General features: G+C 44.0%; 1 protein-coding gene across 1 annotated transcript in view; it reads left to right on the top strand.

Moving 5' to 3' along the window:
- Positions 1-256: 256 nt before the first annotated feature.
- The window catches only part of THBS4 (thrombospondin 4), a 53479-nt gene continuing 31893 nt past the window's right edge, over positions 257-21842 (top strand). The window contains exons 1-3 of the mRNA XM_006143516.3: positions 257-575; positions 6587-6790; positions 19928-20175. Coding sequence (XP_006143578.1) covers positions 488-575; positions 6587-6790; positions 19928-20175 — 540 coding nt within the window. The 5' untranslated portion in view covers positions 257-487. The remainder of the gene's footprint in view (positions 576-6586; positions 6791-19927; positions 20176-21842) is intronic.

Genomic DNA, 21842 nt, shown 5'->3' with positions numbered 1-21842 from the left:
CAGGGTCCCCCTGCACCCCTCCCTTCCACACAGCCTGACTGCCCATCCCTGCTCTTCCCGCCCTCCCAAGCCCAGCGTGCGTTGGGACGAGTCTACGCGCACCCAGGACTCGTCCACACCGGCTCTTCACACCCACGTCTTTGGTTTCCAGCCGCCCCCACTATTTCCGGCCAAGGGGGATCCCCGCCCAGGGGGCCGCCCAGGCCTAGGTCCTCCCCCGCTCCCGGGGCCGCCTGACCATAAAGCGCCGGGCAGCGGCCGCAGAGCCCAGCCGCCCGCGCCCCCAGCTCCGCGCGTGGCCAGGACGCGAGTGCACCCCCGACGGCAGTCCGCCTCCGCGCCCAGCGCACGCCCCGCGCGGCGCCTTTCACCTGCATTGCCGGTGGGCGCGGACTGGGACCGCGCAGCGCCTGGGGACACCGAGGCAGGGCAGACGCCAGCGCAGCCTGCGGATCCCGCGCACGCTCCGGGAGCAGGAAGAGCCAGCATGCCGGCCCCGCGCGGAGCCGCCCTCCTCCTGTTGCACCTGGCCCTGCAGCCCTGGCTGAGGGTCGGTGCCCAGACCAGCCCCCGCGGTAAGTGGGCTCGGGCCAGCGCCTGGACCACGCGCGCCCGGTACCCCCATCCGGGCGAGTGGACAGACGAGACCGTCGCCGGCTCGAACCGTGCTCCTGGGACTCACTGAGCCCCTCTGTATCTGGGGTCAAATCAAAGCATATTGTGATGGGAAGCGGTGCTTAGAGTCTAGAATTTTCTGAATCCGATTATCCAGTGATGAAACTAATTCCCCAAACCATCCTTTAGGGGTTGCAAACATTGTTTTCAGTCTAGGCAAAGGCGGGGGTTTACGTCAAAGCCTGCCACATCCCTACATCCCCACATCCCCATGTAGTGTCTGGGGTAGGGTGAAAACCGGGTTCTGTCCTCTGCAGCCCTTTCCCTCCGCTCAGCCCTTGTCCCCTAAATCCTCCCACCGGGCGGGGATGTTCTCCAGAGAGTCTGAAACCCACACCCCCGAGGAAGGCGCAGCACTGCCCGGATGGCGCAGACTCCTGCCCCCCTCTCTGCCTTCTCTGCCTGCCCCCCACCCCTACCCCAAGCATCCCCTTCTTCAGGAGTCACCTCTTAATTCCTGAGATAAAAAGGAAGAGCTGAGCAATCCTTGTTTTCTATTAAAAAGTTTTTAAAAATCAGTCATTTGAAAAGATACTTGGAAAATCAACAAACCCTTTGTGAGATGGGGTGAAAAGAGCCACTGGGCAGAAAGCACTTACGGTTAAACAGGTTTTTGTTTGTTTGTTTGTTTGTTTGTTTGTTTTTTTCTTAAGATGGAAAGGAAGAAATGGTTTAAGCAAGATCTTAGTTAGGGCTCTAACTTGCTTTCTAGCGGTGACCTTCATCTCTCTGAAATTTATGCCCTGGTTGATCTATTATGAACTAAGGAAATAAAACCGTAAGAGAAGCACAACTTGAAGTCACAATTGTTATTTCTTAGGAAACCAGAGCAAAGAATACCCCTCGCCTCCTGTTGTAGTAATCACCCATTTAAACTTTTGCATTTCACCAACGAATTTGTCCCAGTTCTAGACGAGGCAACCAGAATGGCAGTTTCAGGGAGAATTCTACTACTTACCTTTAGTCTGGGCTTTTGGTTTTTGGGTTTTTTTGTTTGTTTGTTTGTTTGTTTGTTTGTTTTTTTCTTAAGATGGAAAGGAAGAAATGGTTTAAGCAAGATCTTAGTTAGGGCTCTAACTTGCTTTCTAGCGGTGACCTTCATCTCTCTGAAATTTATGCCCTGGTTGATCTATTATGAACTAAGGAAATAAAACCGTAAGAGAAGCACAACTTGAAGTCACAATTGTTATTTCTTAGGAAACCAGAGCAAAGAATACCCCTCGCCTCCTGTTGTAGTAATCACCCATTTAAACTTTTGCATTTCACCAACGAATTTGTCCCAGTTCTAGACGAGGCAACCAGAATGGCAGTTTCAGGGAGAATTCTACTACTTACCTTTAGTCTGGGCTGAACTATTTGAAGTGCTATAGTCTGTAATAGGCATTGTCCCGTGTACTTCTCAGAAGTTAAGGCAGAAAGCTTTTTAACACAATTAAAACGTTTTTTTCATTGCCGATGTTATTTGGCAGGTTCGAATGTATGGGGATAATATTTTGTGTTATATACATTCTCGACATTTGAACACAGCTTCATGGTGTGCTGTAGATATGGATTCTGCCGCTTCTTGGACAGACCTGGCCGTTTATGGAGACTGAGACTCGGGCTGTTACAGCCTCAATGATCTCATTGAGTTAGTTGCTGCAGATGATCTGATTAAATCTAGCTTCTGATAGATTTTTGTTTACTGAATTGTCTAGTCTGCTGTTATCAGCTCAACTGGATAATTTGCGTTTGTCCTTTCCCTCGGAGCCGCGTATCTGTTCTTAAATTCATATGTATTTGACTCACACACCAGGGTAGGTGGGCTCAGCAGGGGCAGTAACTTGACCTCTATCTAACATTAGAGGGTTCTGCTGGGATCCTGGCACTTCTACTAAAACCTAATAACGTTAATAGAAAATGGTAGTGTCTCATTTCCTTTTCAAAACACACTCTAAACTCATTACTAACTAATCCCAACTCTGCCTCTTGAGAGAGAAGCAAATGGATCCGACAAACCACAGAGATTGAAATACAGCAAGTTTAGCCTGAGCGTTAGGGAGCTGATCGCAGTCAAAGCAAGAATCAAGAGTCCCAAGAGCTCAGTGTTGAACACCGTGCCCAGACCTTAAACACACATCTCTTTTACGAAGATGCCTTGTCCTGCGTGGAACTTTTAAACATAGCACCTTATTTCCCAGTGCACTCCTTGGTGGAATTGTAAAGCTTCCAATTCTCTGGAAATTGAAAAACCCAATTTCCCTTTTGAAATGTGATAGGTAGCAGTCATCATGGCATGGGGATGTGGGCCGTAGAGGGAGCAGGATGGAGGTTCTGCTTCCCAGCACTTCTGCTATGAGATCCATTGCTGTGCGAGGGCCTCTGGAACACAGGAAAGAAACAGTAGAGATCCAGTTTGAAAGCAAATTGTCTTTTTGAAAAAATAGACATTTTTGAGTAATTCAGTTTTTGCCTGTTTTCAAACTTTTTCTTATTACAAAAACAATACTTGTTCTTTGTGGAAAAACTGAAACTAGATTAAGAAAACAAAGAAATAAAATGATACAATCTAGAGATTATTACTAATGTTCACATATCATATTGGCTTTCATTTCATATCTTTTTCTACACAAAGATGTATTTCAAACGTAGTTGTTTTATATTGGGTCATCAGAAAAGTCCTGAAGTATTTTTCTGTGAGAAAATACATCATGATTTTTCCAACAATCCAATACATAGTTTTATCATCTTTTTTTAAATGTATCATTTATGTTTTTGCATATCTGTAGGTATTTAGCTGCAATTTTTTTTTTAGAGAGAGAGTTTTTCCTATAGGCCTCCTGCGCTTGTCAGAGAGACAGAAATTGAGAAATCAGCCCCCAGGCGGGATGGCCATACTGCAACCCCTTCTATGCCAATCCCCCTTGGGATTTTGGGCATGCACACACATGCGCCCAGCGTGAGTTTCAAGCCACTGGGTCTGGGACTCGAACCGCAGTTGGCCATGTGGAAGTCCAGCGACATAATCATGACGCCATCTGCTGGTCCCTTAGCTGTAATTTTTAAATAGGTAGTCTCACATGTTTTTTTAAGGATCAAAATTTATTAATCAGGACTCTAGTGTAGAATCCATAAGTTGTTTCCAGTGTTTGATATTGTATGTAATAATTTATTGAATGATTACAGTGTCACAGGATGGCTTGGGCTGGCTTTAACATCCCTTAATCTCTGTCAGTCCCTTCTTTCTTTGATAAGGACAGTTTATGTTTCATTATAAAATGCTATGCCAGCAGGACTTGGGTTTCCTCCCTCTTCCAACTAGATTTTCACCTAGTTCTTTCCTAAATAGGAATCCTAGAATTACCACTGGTAATAACCTTGTACATAAATCATTTACCATATTATCCGTTATTTCCTTAGGATGCTTTTGGTAAGTAGAATTGCTAGGTTAAAGAGCACATATGTCTTAGGGCCCGTGATATTGCTAGTTAAACTGTCTTCAAAAGATTTCTAGTATTTTCAGTCTTACTGAACTGTATGTAGGAATACACTTCTCTCAATGGCTCACCAACTGTTGATTACTAATTGTATTTGTTACTTTTTTAATTTGATGATGTACATATGTTACTGTTAGAGTTACCTTTTTTTGTCATTAGGTAAGCATATGAACATATATTTATATTTTTAAAATAATTATTTATTTTATTTACTATTACTATTATTCAGTTTGACCAGCGAGAGACAGAGAGAGAGAGAGAGAGAGAAAGCAAGCTGCCAGGTCCAGGACTCAAACCATGGTCAGCCATGTGGGAGTCCAGCACCTTAACCACCATGCCACCTGCCAGCCCCATATACTTATATTTTTAATGGTCGTTTTTAATTTTTTTTCTGTAAATTGACTTGCCATGTTCCTTGCCCTTTTTTTTACTAGAACATTAATCCTCTACAAATTAGCAATATTGCCCTTTTAATAACCAGATTATTGTGTCTAGGAGACAGATCTAGGCGTTGTGTGCTCACCAAAGAGAGAAACAGATAGAGAAAGCACTCCACAACAGGGTATTGTCACGTTACAATCACTTCGCGTTCATTTCTCCACCATCTTGGGATTTGGAGTATGCACACACATGTGCCTGGCGTGTTTTTAAGATGCCAGGGCTGAAACTCAAACCACAGTCAGCCATGTGGGATCATATGGAATCTGTCTCCCTTAACCTGTAGGCCACAGGGACAGCCCAATACCAGTTGCTAGTGAGAATTACCTATTTGGCTTTAGCCTTTTTTTTTTTTTTTTTTTTTAATCATAGTGCACATGTGCTCACTGGAGAGAGAGAGAGAAAGTGAAAAATCACCTCCCAAGGAGAGGTACAATCCCTTCTCCTCCATTCTTCTCCTGGGATTTTGGGTAAGCACGCTCACATGCCCAGTATGATTTTCAGGCCACCAGATGTGGTACTCAAACCACAGTTGGTCATGTGTGAGTCCAGCACCTTAGCCACTGTGCCACCTGCTGGCCCCCAATGGGCCTTTGCCTTTTAAGTGGCTCTGAACCTATTCTCTCAGAGCTTTCATGAGCATTATGTTTTTGAGAGAAAGTGCTGCTGACTGAGTCAAAACCAACTTATACAAATATTGTGTCATCGGAAAAATTATGACATAGTTTTCTGTGTTTTTATGCAAAAAAATGTGTCGTGACTTTTATGATGACCCAACACATATGCAAACTCAACTTTTTGTAGACCAGCTCTCCTCGTCAAGATTTAGTCAAGAAACTGAACTGCATCATTTTCCATTTGTTTTGCTTCCACACCTGGGACTTCTTTAGCAGAGAAATATTGGAGACTCGTAGAGGCACGAAGGGAGCACTTCCTCCTCACAGAGGTAGCAAATCATCTTACTGACATTGCGTCCGCCACCTCACCCATGATTTCTGCTGCGTTCCCTCTTGTTTATCACTGACGAGGAAGACGATCGGCTCTGGTCTGGGAGGGGCATAAGTGACCCCATGACAGAGGTTCGCCACTGGGACATGAGAAAAACAGTGACTCAGATGTTCTCATCTGTTCCCTTTGTCCTTTCAGCCGTGATTGCTTTTCCTAGTGGGCATTTTCAGAGCCACTTGTTCAGCCTGATCCAATTCTGTGTTTGTGAATTAGTCTGATCTTGAGGGCTATACCCAGTGATGAATATTGTGGTACATTTCTTCTGGTTCAGTGTCCATCTGCTATACAAGACAAGAAAGAACTGCTGAGTCTGACATGTGGAAAAGGAGATTACAAGATTAATGATCATTTATCATTATTATTATTATTATTATTATTATTGAGAGAGATTTTTGCTATAGGGTACATGCACTCACCAGAGAGACAGAGAGACAGACAGAAAGTGAGAAATCTCCCACCAAGGGAAATAGCCACGCTGCAATCCCTTCTTCAGTCTCCTTTTGGGATCTTGGGCATACACTAACACGTGCACCCAGCATGAGTTTAAGCCACTGGGTCCAGGACTCAAACTGCGATCAACTACGTGGGAGTCCAGCAACATAACCATTACATCTGCTGATCCCATTGTTGGTATTTTTAAATTTGCTACAGGGCACATGTGAATCCCCTGAGTGACAGAGAGAGAGAGAGAGAGAGAGAACCTCTTGGGAATGGCCATGTTGTAATCCCATTTCTCTCTTCTCCGCTTAAGATTTTGGGCATACACACACATGTGTTTGGAGTGTTTTTCAAGCTGCCAGGTCCTGGACTTGAACCACCTAATCAGCCATGTAGTATCCAATGCCTTAATCACCAAACCATCTGCTGGTCCACATTTGTAATTCTTTCTCAGCTTATTGTTATATTATTCTTTCCCACCTCAAAAAAAATAAAACCATGTTTTTCCAAAAATTTTATCTTTCACTGACTCCACCTCCTCCCTTGTGCAGTCTTCGACCTCCTGCAGTTCTCCGGCCAGAGGTTGAACCCAAGCATTCTGCAGCCAATCCTGACCCAGCCCACCCTGAATGAGCTTTATGTGATTGCCACCTTCAAGCTGCAGACTAAGAGCACAGCCACCATCTTTGGCCTTTACTCCTCAACTGACAACAGCAAATATTTTGAATTTACCGTGATGGGACGCTTAAACAAAGGTAAGCAAATTGGCGGAAATAATTTCCTTTAAGAATCCCCTTTTCTTGTTTTGGGTTTGGGGTCTGCTTTCCTTAAGATGGTTCCCTTGTAGAATTTTATTCTCACCTACCATTTATTCCAGCTTTCAACACTGAATTCTTTTTCTTATACAATCACGTATATAAGAAGGTAAGGAAAAGGGAGAGGCCAGACTGAGAGAAGGAATGAAGAGTTGCTTGTGTCCAAGGTGCTTCTTGGTCTTGTCCCGTCTTCATAGTATTTGAGATCCAGTCCTGGAAGGGACAGGACTTAAGACAACCTGGTCATTGTCTGACTCTGGCTGCTGTGACGAAATATCCTATACAACTGGCTTTAACTGCTAGACATTTATTTCTCTCAGAGACTGGGAAGTCTAAGATCAAGGTTTCTGTTGAGGGTCTACTTCTTGGCTTGCACACAGCTATCTTACCATTATAGCCTCACGTGGTATAGAGGGAGAGCAGTCTCTCTCACGTCTGTTTTCTCTCATGTCTGTTCCTACAAGGGCACTAATCCCGTCATTAGGACCCCACCCTCCACATCTCATCTACACCTACTCACTTCCCAAAGGCGCGGGCTCCAAATACCATCACGTTGGAGATTAGAACTTCAGTCTATGAACATGGCAGGCAGGGAGGGCACATTCAGCCTATAACAGCCACTTCACCATTGTTATGTTCCTTCAGAGGCGTGTGGCTTAGTAGGCTTAACTCCCAGCTCTGCACGCACGTTCCTGGCCTTGGTGGAGAGAATATGCCCCAGCTCTGTTTTCTGCATGTTTCATGCCAATTGACACAAGTCTATCACCTGTTTGGTCCCTCTGCTGTCATCTGTTTTGCTGCCAAAGTGAGTTACTGCAAGCACTAAGAAATGACTCCCAAAGAAAAAAGTCACAATTTTTCATCCTCCTTTCCTCCACCCGTGCCCTGGGGACAACACCTGTTCCTGTTTATTTAGGAATGTGACAGATATGTTTTCATGCTGTCTCGTGTATTTAATAAGATAGGAGAACTAGGCCTTTCTGGCTAGGTCTTGTATTTATTTCAGTTTGCTTTATGAAGTCGGCGCTTCTTAGTGCCTCCGACACTCAGATTCTACTCATGATTGAGCACTTAAATCTGCAGACGTTAGGAGCCGAAAGGAATTCCTAAAGGAAAGGGGTTTTAACTCCTTTTCTTGTGTCAGGTTCCAGCCTCCTCCTGGTCTCCTCCCACCCCACTCCTAAATCTGCTTTCTCCATCTGTGCCTTCCAGGCCCTCAGGGGCTGTGGTGCCGGTTCAGCTCATGAAGGGAATTTGGGGACATGGTAAGTGGATGGTTTGGCCATCCCCGTCCCCTTGGCCCCGTCTTCGGCCCCGATGAGAGGTGACTTTGCCCATCTCTCTGCCCTGTATAGAGCAGCCCCATTTCACCTCACATCTATTGAGGGCAGCTCATCTCCCAGCAGCCCAGTTGTTCAGTGTGCGGTCCTTAAAAATCGCTGCTCTTCGTCTGCAGATTAGCAGCTTCTTGTGGATATTTTTTAAAAGTATTGGAACGGGACTAGCAGGTAGCATAATGACTATGTCGCTGGACTCCCACGTAGTTGACCACTGTTCGAGTCCCGGACCCAGTGGCTTAAACTCATGCCGGGTGCGTGTGCATACGTGCCCAAGCTCCTGAGAGGAGAATGGAGGAGAAGATTGCGGTGTGGCCATCCCCCCTGGGGGGTGATTTCTCGCTTTCTGTCTCTCTGTCTCTCTCTGTGTGAGGGCCAGTCTTGTGACTTACCTCTCAGCAGCTCTGTGACTACACCACTCCCAATTTTCCGTCAGCCTCTCTGGACGCTTGTCCCTGTCTTCTGCAGCCTGCCACTAAGAATTGGGTGGCACTGGACTTCTGCATGGCCAACCATAGTTCAAGTCTTAGACCTGGTGGCCTGAAAACCACATCTGGCATGTGGCTATGTGCCCAAAATCCCAGGAAGAGAATGGAGATGGGAGTGCAGCATGGCCATCCTCTCTGGGAGCTGATTTCTCTTTTTCCCTCTCACTGTGGCAAGTGCGTGCACCCTATGGCAAACAACCTCTCAAAAAAAAAAAAAGAAGAAAAGAAAAAAAAGTATTGGAAGGATTTCTCTTCTAGCTCCTCCAACTTAATGCCTAGACGGTCCTCTGTAGAGAGGAAGCCTCTGCCCTCACCATGCATGTCTCTCCCTCTACTTCTCAGCGGGCCACTGTGTGTGACCCCAGACACATGACGCAACAACGTCCCCTAAGCCGATGCTTTCAGGTCCTGCTGCACAGGCAAGGGAGCATGTTCCGTGCAGGCCAAGGGATGGGCAAGGGGATTTCGTGTGCTTCTCGTGAAGAATCCCCATAATGTGATTCAGGCATAAATGCCAGCTGCACAGGCCTGGAAGGGAGAAGAGGAAAAGGTTGATGAACACCTTTCCACCCACCAACCTATTAGAGCTGATAAATAGTTCTTAGAAAATATGGGGGACAGAGGATCCTGGAGGAATCCAGAAATGAGAATTCTCAGGAAACAAAGAGAATTTATACTTGTGTAACTAGAGAGTGGAAGAATGTAACACAGAGAGGTCGTTTCACTGGAGCAATGGGGAAAGTACAAAGACTGGTCGACAATGGTGAATCCGAAAGTTCTAGGAAGGAGCAGAAATCCATTCTGACAGGAATGATGAAGAGATGTCACGGGGCCATCAGATCCGGGAGCAGACCTGGCATGTGGTGGTCATGCTGGCCTGACATAATCTATGGAGAGTGGAGGAAGAATTATCGTCCCGGACGGAGCGTTCCGGACATGCTCCACTGGGCAAGGCTCAGCTGACCTCCTGTTCTGTTGATTTGCATGGAAAACAGTGAACGAGAAGACTTTAAAGGCCTGAGTAAGAAATAAAACATCCCCTCCCCTCTTTTGGAGTCCATGACTAGGAGAGGAAAGAGGGTGACTACACACAGTATCGAAGGGCAGGATCTGGTTGCCTCAGCCCCAGATGACTTCCCAGAACAAGCTAAGGTGTTGCGACTGAACAGCACAGAGAATGAATTTGCACTGAGCTCTCTGCTTCTGCTCACCCTCTCCAAGGCATCCTCTCCATAGCCACCTCATTGCAGTTTACAGAACATAGTCAGGTTCATGGGATGCCTGACCCCCAAGACTTTGAACGGCTCCCCATTCCAAATGCAGAAAGCACAAATGCTTTAGCTGGACATTTGGGGCTTCTGCTGCATGCCCCTCAACAATTCTTTCCAACGGATCCCTCACTCCAGTTTTCAGCAAGCCTGTGCTTTAACCGGGTGGACTAGCTAACGTTCCCTAGGCCCACGCATGCTCTCTGTCCTTCCCCCTCCTTTTGCTCTTGCTCACTGCTTCCCCAGCACGTGTTCTGCACCATCTCTAGACACTGAAATCCTACACATTCAGGACCCACCTCAATTCCTTCTGGTATTTTTCCTTCTATGACTTCGCACCCCTTCAGGAAGGCACTAACATAGTTTGCCTTGTATTTGAATTACTTCTGAGTCTTCTCCACAATCAGTATGAGCTTCGGTAAGGCAGGGACTGACCCTCCCTGTATCATGGTACGTAGTGCAGCACCTAGTACAGGGCCTCGTGAGTGGAAGTGGTGTGTGAACAGATTTAAAAGAATAAATGGAGGCTGGGAAGAGTATTGTTAAAGGAGACATAACACCATTGTGAAATTCTGGAATTGCACAATAATCTGGCACAGGATAGATGCTTGAAAGAAATTTTTTGAATGGATGACTATTGAATACATTTTAGATGAGGGTATAAGTTAAGTCAGATAATACTTCTGATAGGCATTATCTAATCGTTTATTAGAAATGCAGGTGGTATATAAACAGAAAGAAGGATTCTACTGAAACCACCTGCTGGATAGAAGGTATGGCTGATGTTTTTCCAGTACCTAACATAGTATCCTGAGTTTGAGTCACAGCTAAAAATCTTACCAGCTTTGTCATCATGAGTACGTCTGAATCTCTCTCGGTCCTGGTTCCTTGTCTAAAGTGGTGATGATAGTAGCTGCCCTACAAGTTGGTTGCAAAAACGGAATGATATAATATATACATATATGTACATACATGTATATGATTTTCTTTAGTCTATGAAGCTTAATAAAATGTTCCGGTTCCTAAATAGTATAGGAGAGGTAAAGACATGTCTGCTGCTGTTCAGGCAACTGTCTTCCAAAGAAGATGGTTTGGTAAACTCTTGGCTTGCCTTCATGGCAGACTCACCTTTCAGAAAAAGAAAACAACAGCTACTTCTTTAGTCTTAATGCGATTGTCACAGAAGAGTAAGTTAGTGCTGTGACAATGGAGGGAACCCCCAAAACTCACTGTAATGACTAGAAAGAATTGGTTAAACTCCTTAACCCAAAGAGGGATGTTAAATAGTGGGGCCAGCAAGTGGCTTCATGGTTAAGGCACTGGATTCCCACGTGGTTGAACACAGTTCAAGTCCCGGATCCGGTAGCCTGAAAATCACACAAGGCTTATGTGTTGTGTGTGTGTGCACAAAATCCCAAGAGGAGAATGGAAAAGGGATTGCTGTGTCGCTGTTCTCCATGGAGGGTGATTTCACTTCCCTTCTCTCTGTCTCTCTTTATTGAGCACACACACCCCATGGGAGAAAAAAAAAGTCAAATAATTCAGAGTAGATGTTCCAAATCCCAAAGGCTAAAGAGAAATACATCTTAAGAGAGAAGGGAGAGCTTAAAAATTAAAATTCTGGGATTAATAATGAGTGTGGAGGGCTGGGAATGAAGAGCCTCAAACATGAATAGTAGTATTTATAGAGCCTTTACACTGTATCAGGACTGTACTCAAGGCTTCACACTCACTTTTCCTTTGTTCCCTTGAATGAGCTTGGTTTTAAAGTGGCCATATGCAGAAGATGGAAAGAATTTTGAAAGTTGATACAGAACTTTAGTAATTAAGACAGAAAAGCTGAAACCCAATTGAGTCAAAGTTAGTGATTCGCATATAAGATAATAGAAGAGATGGTTTTTAGCTATGTTTAGAATAAGGAAGAATGAAGAAAGAAGAAACCCACTGCCTGGAAGAGGGAAGATTGACAGCTGATTGAGAGAAGTCAGAAGTGATCAGCTCTTTTGTTTCTGTTTTACCTGCCAAGGGAGTTCTTCAAACTGTGGAGAGTGGTCAAAGAAAACAGAAGTTGGGGCCAGCAGGTGGTGTGGTGGTTAAAGCTCTGTACTCCCACATGGCCAACTGTGGTTTGAGCCCTTGATCTGGCGGCTTGATCTCCAGGCACAGGTGCATGTGTGCCCAAACTTCCAAAAGGAGAGGAAAAGGAATTGTGGCGTGCCCACCCTTCCTGTTGGTTATTTCTCACTTTCCCTCTCCTAGTCTTTTTTTTTTTTTAGAGAGTTTTTCGCTATAGGGCGCGTGTGCTCGCCAGACAGACAGACAGAGAGAGACATAGAGACAGAAAGCGAGAAATCACCCCCCAGGGGGGATGGTCACGCCACAATCCCTTCTCCTCCATTCTCCTCTCAGGATCTTGGGCATGCACGCACACGCGCCCGGTGTGAGTTTTAAGCCACCGGGTCCGGGATGTGAACCGCGGTCAACCACGTGGGAGTCCAGCGACATAGCCATTATGCTAACTGCTGGTTCCCCTTCTCCTAGTCTTTCTGTGGCAAGTGCATACATCCTATGACAAAGCCCTAAAGAAAGAAAAAAGTAACAAAGAAAGATAGATGATGATGATAGATAGATAGATAGGTTGTGGCATGCACATGTGCTCTGACGAAAGAAAAGAGAAAAAGAAAAAAGAGAAGAAAAGAAAAGTGTAAGGTAGATGAGATAGCAGAAAAATATCAATCTCTCTAGTACGTTTAATGATCTAAGTCCAGGTGAATTAGCTAGCAGGTGTTCAGAGAAGAAAGTGATAGTAAGGATCTGTTGGGTACCACTGAGCAATCACAGAGAACAGAAAGGTCCTAAAAGACCAAGGACAGGCAAATTTCTCCCTTTTGAGGAGGGAGAGGTGGATTCTGCACATCACAGGCTAGTGAAATTCAGGACAGACCTCCTGAGGGTTATATGATTATTCATGTATTTTGGGATTGCCTAGAAAAGAGTCTGGGATTTTTTTGAAGACAAAGTGGGTTTACTGAGAATAAATCATGCCAAGCATTTTTTTTTTCTCAGTAAAGTTTTTAAGCTTTACTGAAAAAAAAAAAAAAAAAGCTGGAAAAAAGATCAAAAAGATGCTGTCATCATAATGTATCATGATTCCAGAAATTATTTTATGAAGGTATTCATCATACCTTTCTTTTTTTAATGAATTATTTAATTGTATTTATTATTATTATTTTAAGTTTTGCTCTAGGGCATATGTGCTTACCAGAGAGAGACAGAGAGAGAGAGAGAGAAAGAAAGTGAGAAAGCAAGTCACAAGGTCTGGGACTAGAACCACAGTCAGCCATGTGGGAGTCCAGTGTCCAGTGCCTTTAATACTATGCCACATGATGGCCTCTCATTATACTTTTCTGAAAGACATATGTATATAAAAAAAAGAAGCTAGCTATTGTACTGCTAGGGGTGGGTAGGTCACCTTATAGTAAAGTATCTAGTGGTTTTTGACAAGGCTCTGTCTTGGGCATTGAACTGATCAACATAGTGACTTAGGTGAAGACAGCATCTTATCATGTTTGGAGTTGGCACAAAGCTGAAAAAGGATTGCACATATTGGATGCCACCATCGATATTTACAAGGTCCTACCAGGATGACCCAATGAGCCACAATCAATCAGATGAAATTTAACAAGAATAAATGTAAATACATCATCCTGAAGTGAAAACTAAATTACAGGAACATAAGATGTGAGAGACCTAGCCTGGCTTCCTAGTTAACCTGAAGGACTAATGTGTGTTGAACATAGTACTTGACATAGACAGATGCTCAAAAATATTTGCTGAATGTGGCCTGAATTCTCCAAGCCGCATCTATAATACTGTGTCTAGTCCTGGACACATTTCACAGGGGCGTGGTCAGATCAGAGACTACCTTCAGAAGAGTCATTGAACACCATCCAGCTGGACCCCATATTTTTTTTCTTACCACATCAAGTGAATAAGTTAAGAGAACTGAAGAAATAAAGGAGCCAGACAGAAGGTATGAGAGATATAAGAGTTGCCTTAAACTATTTGAAGAATGCCATTTGGAATGAAGGTCAGGCTAAATCTGTCCATGGCTCTGAAGAGTAAAGGAGGACCCATCGGTGGAAGTCAGAGGAAGCAGATACTGGCTCTGTATTAGGAAAATCTTGGAGAGCTATCCAAAGTGAAATGGGCTTCTCTGCAGAGTAATAAGTTCCTTTTACTGGAACTGTGCTGGTAGAGGCCATGCTGTTATTGGAGGGATTTGAAAGTGAGAGATTCAGCTGCATGACTTATAAGGCTAATAGTCTACTAGGGTTACAGAGGTTCCATGGGCATGTAAGGAATTGTTATGTGGCTCTCTTCTGTAACATGACCTTGAGAGTCTATGACCACTTAGGCTTGCCACCTACACAGAACTGTATACTGTCACCTACTTGATGAGCCTTACAAGTTTTCAAAACAAAGCCCTTTGCAAGCATTTAATCTAATTTCTGTGTTTTCTTTCACAGGGTAGTTTCTTGGTTCCCTGTGTGTGTGGCTGGGGCAGGGGTTGGAAGGGGCGCTCTGTAAACTTTATATTTGTTCAAACCACTATAAAAAAACTTTGCAATGGATCACATTTATCACAGCTAGCTAGGAGTCACCCAGAGTACCTTCAGGAAAAGCAATTTGATGATTTACCTTTTATGTGTATTTCCAAAGCATTAAAATTACAAAGACCTAGTGTATAGGACACAAAGATAAGTAAGTGAAGGCAAACGAGCATATTCATCACAAAAGACATTAATGGCAAAAAGGCACTTTTTAAATGTACAGTTATTTTTAAAGAAGAGAAAAGGTTGACAGTGATGGCTTTCATCATATATTGAGAAGTGTCAAAGAACAAAGCCATTTGCCAAGCAAAGCATAAAGACTGCCTTCTTGAGTGAGCCACCACAGGCCAGCTCACTCTGCTGTCTGCCCAAGCAGGCAAAATATTAACATTTCCAGTTCTTTACAGCTGGCGTCCTGCTTCAATACTTTGACATTCAACATACCATAATATTTTTGACTGCCAGGTCCACTTTTCATAAAGCACCTTTCAAGAATTCTTTCCTGCGATTAGCAATATTTCAAGTCTTCATTGCTTGGGTTGCATTTTCATTTCCTGCAAGTCACTGAGATCATATTTGATCAGCTGGGCTCTGTGGTTCCTGTGGCAGCCTAGTACCAAGGCATGGAAATGTAGCTTTTGGGTAGTGTCAGAAAGTCAAGCCCCAAAGTGCCCAGGACACAAAAATGCTAAGTTTAGGGAACAGGGTTTATATAAATAGACCAAAAGAAAGCCCCCATACATACTTTTTGTTTTTCTTTTTGGTAGAGAGAGATTTTTGGTATAGGGTACATGTGCTCATTGGAGAGACAGAGGAAGACAGAGAGACAGAAAGTGAAGAATCAGCCCCCAAGGGGGGATAGCTACACCACAGTCCCATCTCCTCCAATCTCCTCTCGGGATTTTGGGCATGCACGCACACATCCTGTGTGAGTTTTAAGCTACTGGGTCCAGGATTCAAACTGTTGTTGACTATAAGGGAATCCAGTGATGTAACCATTATGCTATCTGCTGGTCCCAGTGCCCCACATTTTTATATATATAATTTGGGGTGACAAGTCAGAGTCCAATACTCAAGTTTTGTTTTGTTGTTTTGTTTTTTCCCCTATAAGTAGCTGTGTTGCTGCTCTCAGATGCTGTGGTATGTGGGGAAATTAGTAAGAAACAGATTTGGCAGCATGGAGGGTAATAAAGGAGATGGGAAGATTGGGGCCAGTCCTGGGCTAAGGAGTTTCGTCATTAGGAAGAAACCACTAGGGAGTTATCGAAGGATTTCATTTGCTTGTTCGTGTGCTTGCTTTGCAAAAGCAATATGTAACTCAATCAGAGCAATCCTGTAAGAAGCTCAATCTGCCAGTCCAAACCATCTGTGCAGACAAAGACTTTAACTAGGAAGGAGAGTCAGGAATCTAGCAGGGAAGCTCTGAGATGGAGCCAGGTAGAGGCAGAGGGGTCACGTGAGATCTGAGCACCTGCTGACCAAAGCCTTCTGCTTAATCCCGTGTGCCGTGTTCCCTGTGCTAGCCCAGCAAGATAACCAGGCCAGACCACCAAGCAACCATAGTCAGTTGGTGGTGAGTGAAAATAGAGCATGCAAGTAGAGTAGACTGAGCCAAGGAAACAGGGACTGATTTCCTACATGCCGCACTCCCAGCAGGGATGCAGTGGACCCCAGTGTATGGTCCCAGTTCCAGGGGGCTGGTTTCTCACACCTTCCTGGGTGGGCGAAATGACCATCTTCTTCCCTCTGAGATTTCCCCCTTGTCTTGTCCGCTGCTGTGTGTGCATGTCAGGCTAAGAGAGGGGCCAGTGAGCACCCGAAAGGGGCCGGTGGAGGAAGGGAGCCAGGTGTACCCCCCTCGCCCTGTGGTGCTCCTGCTTCTGCAGAAGATCAAGGAAGCTTTTCCCAGCAGGCTGTCGGCTCCTTGGGCCAGAGTTTGGCTTGTTTCCAGACTCAGTATGACTGATGTGAAAACTGAGTTTTCTGAGCAGGCGCTTGTCTGCCCTCTGGGGTAGTCTTACTTCTCTGAAGATAAAGTAAGTGAGGAAGCACTGAAGTAAAGAATTGGCAATAAAAAAATGAAAAATGGAAACCATAAGATAAATGAGAATTATTGGATCAAATATGAAAAATGGTAAATGTCAAAGCGCTTGATCATTTTTCTGCTAACAGACATTGTGAAGATAGAAGTCTCCATCAGTCTTCTCTCCCCTTTCTCTCCCTCTTGCTACTGTCACAAGATCTTGGCACAAGAAGGATTTGTTGTTTGGGTGGGGGGTAGCAACAAAGAGCAAGGCAGAAGGACAAACTCCTCTTTGTTGTTGTTGTTTGTTTGTTTTCTTAAGATGTATTTTTGCTATAGGGCGCATGTGCTTGCCAGAGACACAGAGACAGAAAGCGAGAAATCACCCCTCCCCTCCAGGAGGGATGGCCACACTGCAATCCATTCTCCTCCACTCTCCTCTCGGGATTTTGAGCACGCACGCACACGTGTCCAGCATGAGTTTCAAGTAGCCGGGTCCAGGACTTGAACCACAACGATGTAACCATTATACATACCATCTGCTGTTCCCCAGCATCCTCTTAAATGAGAGTCTGAATGCACTAGTAATTTTTGCTACCTAGAACAAGATGTTGAATTGTCACTTTCTAAACCTTCTTAGTTCCTGTTTGAAAAGCTTAACTCTTCGGGACCAGCAGTTAGCGTAATGGCTATGTCGCTGGACTCCCACGTAGTCGACCATGGTTCAAGTCCCAGACCCGGTGGCTTAAACTCACGCCGGGCACGTGTGCGTGCATGCCCAAGATCCTGAGAGGAGAATGGAGGAGAGGGGATTGCAGCGTGACCATCCCCCCTGGGGGGTGATTTCATGCTTTCTGTCTCTCTGGCAAGCGCAAGCGCCCTATAGCAAAAACCTCTCAAAAAAAAAAAAAAAAAAAGCTTAACTCTTCAGTAAAAGTTCATATTCGCAATAAAGTACACCTGCCATAAATGAAGTACCCCACTATATTCTATTTATAACACCAAACTCACTTCGAAAACAAACCATGTTCCCCACGCCCTGCAAAGGTCTGTTCCAACCAGGCAATGGGCCTGATAAAATAGGTGTTTCCTTTCATGTCACAGAAATCTTTGTTTAGGGAGGAAAATTAGGAGTATTTGTTTTAAGCCACTACGTGCGTCCTCTTGAACTGTTAACATGGGGAACAGAGGTGGTGGCCATACTGGAATAGAAGATACGGATACTGAGTAAACATGCCTATGACCTACTTCAAGTTTGGTGGTCCAGCTGGTGTTTTCATTGGCCTGTAAAAACTCCAGGTATTTGCAAAACTATTCTATTGGGTTGCTGGAAAAGTCATGACATATTTTTCTGTGCAAAGATGAGTCAGGACTTTTCCGACAACCCAATACATAGGAAATTAAGATAAGTTAACATTTGAGCTAGGGCATATATTTGGACACAATTTCTCCCTCTTTGGTTAATATCCTCCCTTCAATTTCTAGCCCTGCAGTTACTATTATAAATTCTCAACAATATTAAATAAAAATTATTTTGTATTCCAGATTAGAAATATCTTAAGTGTTTCCATTCATGTGTGTTTTCCTCATCCCATTATATTCTTTCTCTTCACATAATATTTATGTAAGTCTTACTAGTACTCGACTTCCTTCTCTTCACATAAGTCTTACTAGTACTCGACTTCAGGAGTCTTAGTAGTGTGCTATACTGTTAGAAAGACCTCCTAGCCAAACTGGCTTGCTATATCTTGTTTTTTTTGGGTTTTTTAAGAGGTTTTTGCTATAGGGCATGTGCACTTGCCAGAGAAACAGAAAGCGAGAAATCACCCCCCTCCCCGAGGGGATGGCCACACCACAGTCCCTTCTCCTCCATTCTCCTCTGGGATTTTGGGCATGCACGCACATGTGCCTAGCATGAGTTAAAGCCACCGGGTCTGGAACTCGAACCACCGTCGACTGCATGGGAGTCCAGCAACATAGCCATTACGCCAACTGCTGGTCCCAGGGCTTGCTATGTCTTCCCAATGCTTTTCTCTCTGGGTAAATAGGCCATCGTTACTATAGTAGACATAAGAGACATCTCCTGTCTGCCCTCTCCCATCATCTCCTCATCTCACAGAGCCTGACGCAAACCGGCTTACTAGACCATGTACAAATGGAAAAGCAAGTCTAGTCAGAGTTCAGAAAAGGTAAGGAAATGAACCTAGAAAGTCTAGTGTAGAGAAAAACCTTAAAACATATCCTAAAAGTTTCAAAGTTTTTGTTTGGTGATACTATAATATAAGTAGGTGTTCTTGACTAGCTAGTCCATGGGGGAGGATCAAGTACTCCAAAGAAAAGTACCGTACTTCTGCAGTATCACCAAAGAAAGAGGAAAGATGGTACTTGCTACAAATTATACAGCTTGACAACACAGTCTGTGTATATGTGTGTAAACATTTCTTATTTTTCTTTTTAAAAAAATTTTGTTAGAGGGCCTATGTACAGAGAAAGAGTTGGGGGTGAGAAAGCACCCCTCACGGAGAATGGCCATGCCACAATCCCTTCTCCTCCATTTCCCCTTTTGAGACTTGAGCAGGCATGCACACATACAGCATGTTTTCCAAGCCACCAGGTCTGGGATTCAGACTGCAGTCAGTCATGCCTAAGATTCCTTCAGTCACGGACTAAACCACACTCAAGTTCAAATTCTAGTTCTGCCATTTGCCATGTTTTTAAGCACGTTCTTTCACTGCTGGAGTGTCACTTTCCTTGTCTATAGTGATTATTCTAATTTCATAGGGCTGCAACGAAATTAAGTTGCTTTTAAGTCTTTTTTAAAAATTATTTTATTTAACTTTATTGATTATTATTATTATTTTAATTTGACCAGAAAAAGAAATAGAGGGAAAGTGAGAAAGCAAGCTACAAGATCCGGAACTTGAACCACAGTTGGCCATGTGGGAGTCCAGCACCTTTAACCATCTGCCTGCCCTAAAACAGCACCCAGCTCGGTAGATTTTTCATGAATTATTAAATTCATGCTTTCAAGAGCTTACTTAGATTTCAGTTTACTTTCTAAAGGGGTTCTGCTTATTCATTGTACTTAGACTATCTGAAACTGTATTGCTTATTTTCAGACTTGCTACCTACTGTCTGCCCATCAGCTCTGTCCTCAGGTTGTTGTCAGTACCTGGTCCCTTGCTGTGCCTAGAACATGCCTGGCACGCAGAGAAGAGTCAGTTGTTACTTGTGATTATGCCTTGTTCACATTCTTTCCAGTGGCCCACCTTGTGACCAGGAAGTTGGTCAGTACAGAACCACCGCCATGCCCCGTCCCAACATTCACTGATCTGTGCTTGGTTCCAGCCATCTTCCGTTACCTGAAGAATGATGGGAAGATCCATTTGGTGGTTTTCAACAACCTGCAGCTGGCTGACGGGAAGCGGCACAGGATCCTCCTGAGACTTAGCAATTTGCAGCGAGGGGCTGGCTCGGTAGAGTTCTACCTGGACTGCACCCAAGTGGATTCTGTTCACAATCTCCCTAGAGCCTTTTTAGACCTCTCCCAGAACTCCGAGTCCATCGAATTGAGGACTTTCCAGAGGAAGGCTCAGGTAGGAACCCACAACCCATACTCCAAGGTGGAGAGAGGGCTGCCACGGCCTAGGGAGTGCAGGGAGTGTGCTCAGGAAAATGTGTCAGGCCATCCCTGCTATGGTCAGTGGGCTTGTGCTGAATCGAGTTAGAGCACCTGAGGGACTCTAACACTGCTGGAGGGCTGGCCCCTAAGACAGATTGAATCAGAATCTGCAGGGGCAGTGCCTAAGCATCCTTACTTTAAAAAATATGGATTCTAGGGACTGACAGATGGTATAATGGTTACGTTGCTAGACTCCCACACAGTCAACCACAAAGTCGAGTCCCATCATGGAGGCTTAAAACTCACACAGGGTACGTGTGCACGTCTGCCCAAAATCCTGAGAAGAGAATGGAGGACAAGGGATTGTAGCATGGCCACCCCACCCCACCGTGGGGAGGGGGGTGATTTCTCACTTTCTATCTCTCTCCATCTCTCCAGTGAGTGCATGCATCCTATAGCAAAAAATCTAAATATACAATAAAAATACGAATTCTAATGTAAAACCAAATTTAAGAGCCTGCGTTGCCAGTGGTGAGGAGAGACTCTGGATACAATTGGAAAGTTGGAAAGGAATAGCCAAAATAAAAATAACTACCTTAGGGTAATAGGATGATGTATTTTCAATCTTCCCATAATGTCATTATTTATTATATTTTAATGAAAATGAAAACAAGTGATTGGAAACTACCAAGCACTAGAAACAGCATTTTTCACAGGTCTTCTCAGAACATCCTCTAACAAAAAGGAGCTTATTTCCAGCTTTGTTCTGTGGTTTTAAAAACTCCCAGCACCTATGTCTCTTGGTTTACACCATGTTGATAGCATTTTTTATTGCATCATTGCACCTGCTATAGAAATAGCCATTTATATTTCTTTTAGAATTTTTGTGCTAGAAATTGTTTTATTTTCTATTAAAAAAAACATGTATTTTTTGTTCTTTTCAATAATACATAGCTGGTCATAGTGTCTGAATTTTATCTGATACAGACGTCAATGCCAAAATCAGTAACCATGTTCATCTGTTATGACCCGTAACAGTGTCTTCTATCTCTCCACCCTAATTTTCCATTTATACTTTATTATTTCATTATATGTGCTTTAGTTATAAGCTGCTCTGATCCTTTTGTATGAAGAGGCAGGATGTAAGTAATCATTTCCATTCCAAGTAGATTGCTTTGGAGTTTTAGATAATAATGTGAAAACTGTGCATCTGACCCTAGAATTTTGTGCTTGAAGAACAGGAAGCATTTTTTTTAAACTTGCTATAGGGCACATACTTTTGTCAGAGAGAAGTAGAGAGAGGAAGGAAAAGTGAGAAAGCACCCCCAGAGAGATGACCACATCACAATCCCTTCTCCATTATCCTCTCAGGATTTTGGGCACACACACATGCACCCAGTATGTTTTTTAAGCCTCCAGGACTCGAACCATGCAGTTGGCCACATGGGATCCAACCATCCCAACCACCATGCCATCAGCTAGCCTAATAGGAAGCATTTTTAAGCAGAAATTCCAAGAAAGCTGAAGTCCAAGAGTTTTTTTGGCCAGTTGATTTTGTTTGGATTTTGTAGTCATGTATATTGTATATATAGATTTATATATATATATGTGTGTGTATGTATATATATATATATATATATA

This window comes from Tupaia chinensis, unplaced genomic scaffold (assembly GCF_000334495.1).
Source record: "Tupaia chinensis unplaced genomic scaffold, TupChi_1.0 Scaffold000099_1, whole genome shotgun sequence".
NCBI lineage: Eukaryota > Metazoa > Chordata > Mammalia > Scandentia > Tupaiidae > Tupaia > Tupaia belangeri.
This window is presented reverse-complemented; position numbering and strand designations above follow the sequence as displayed.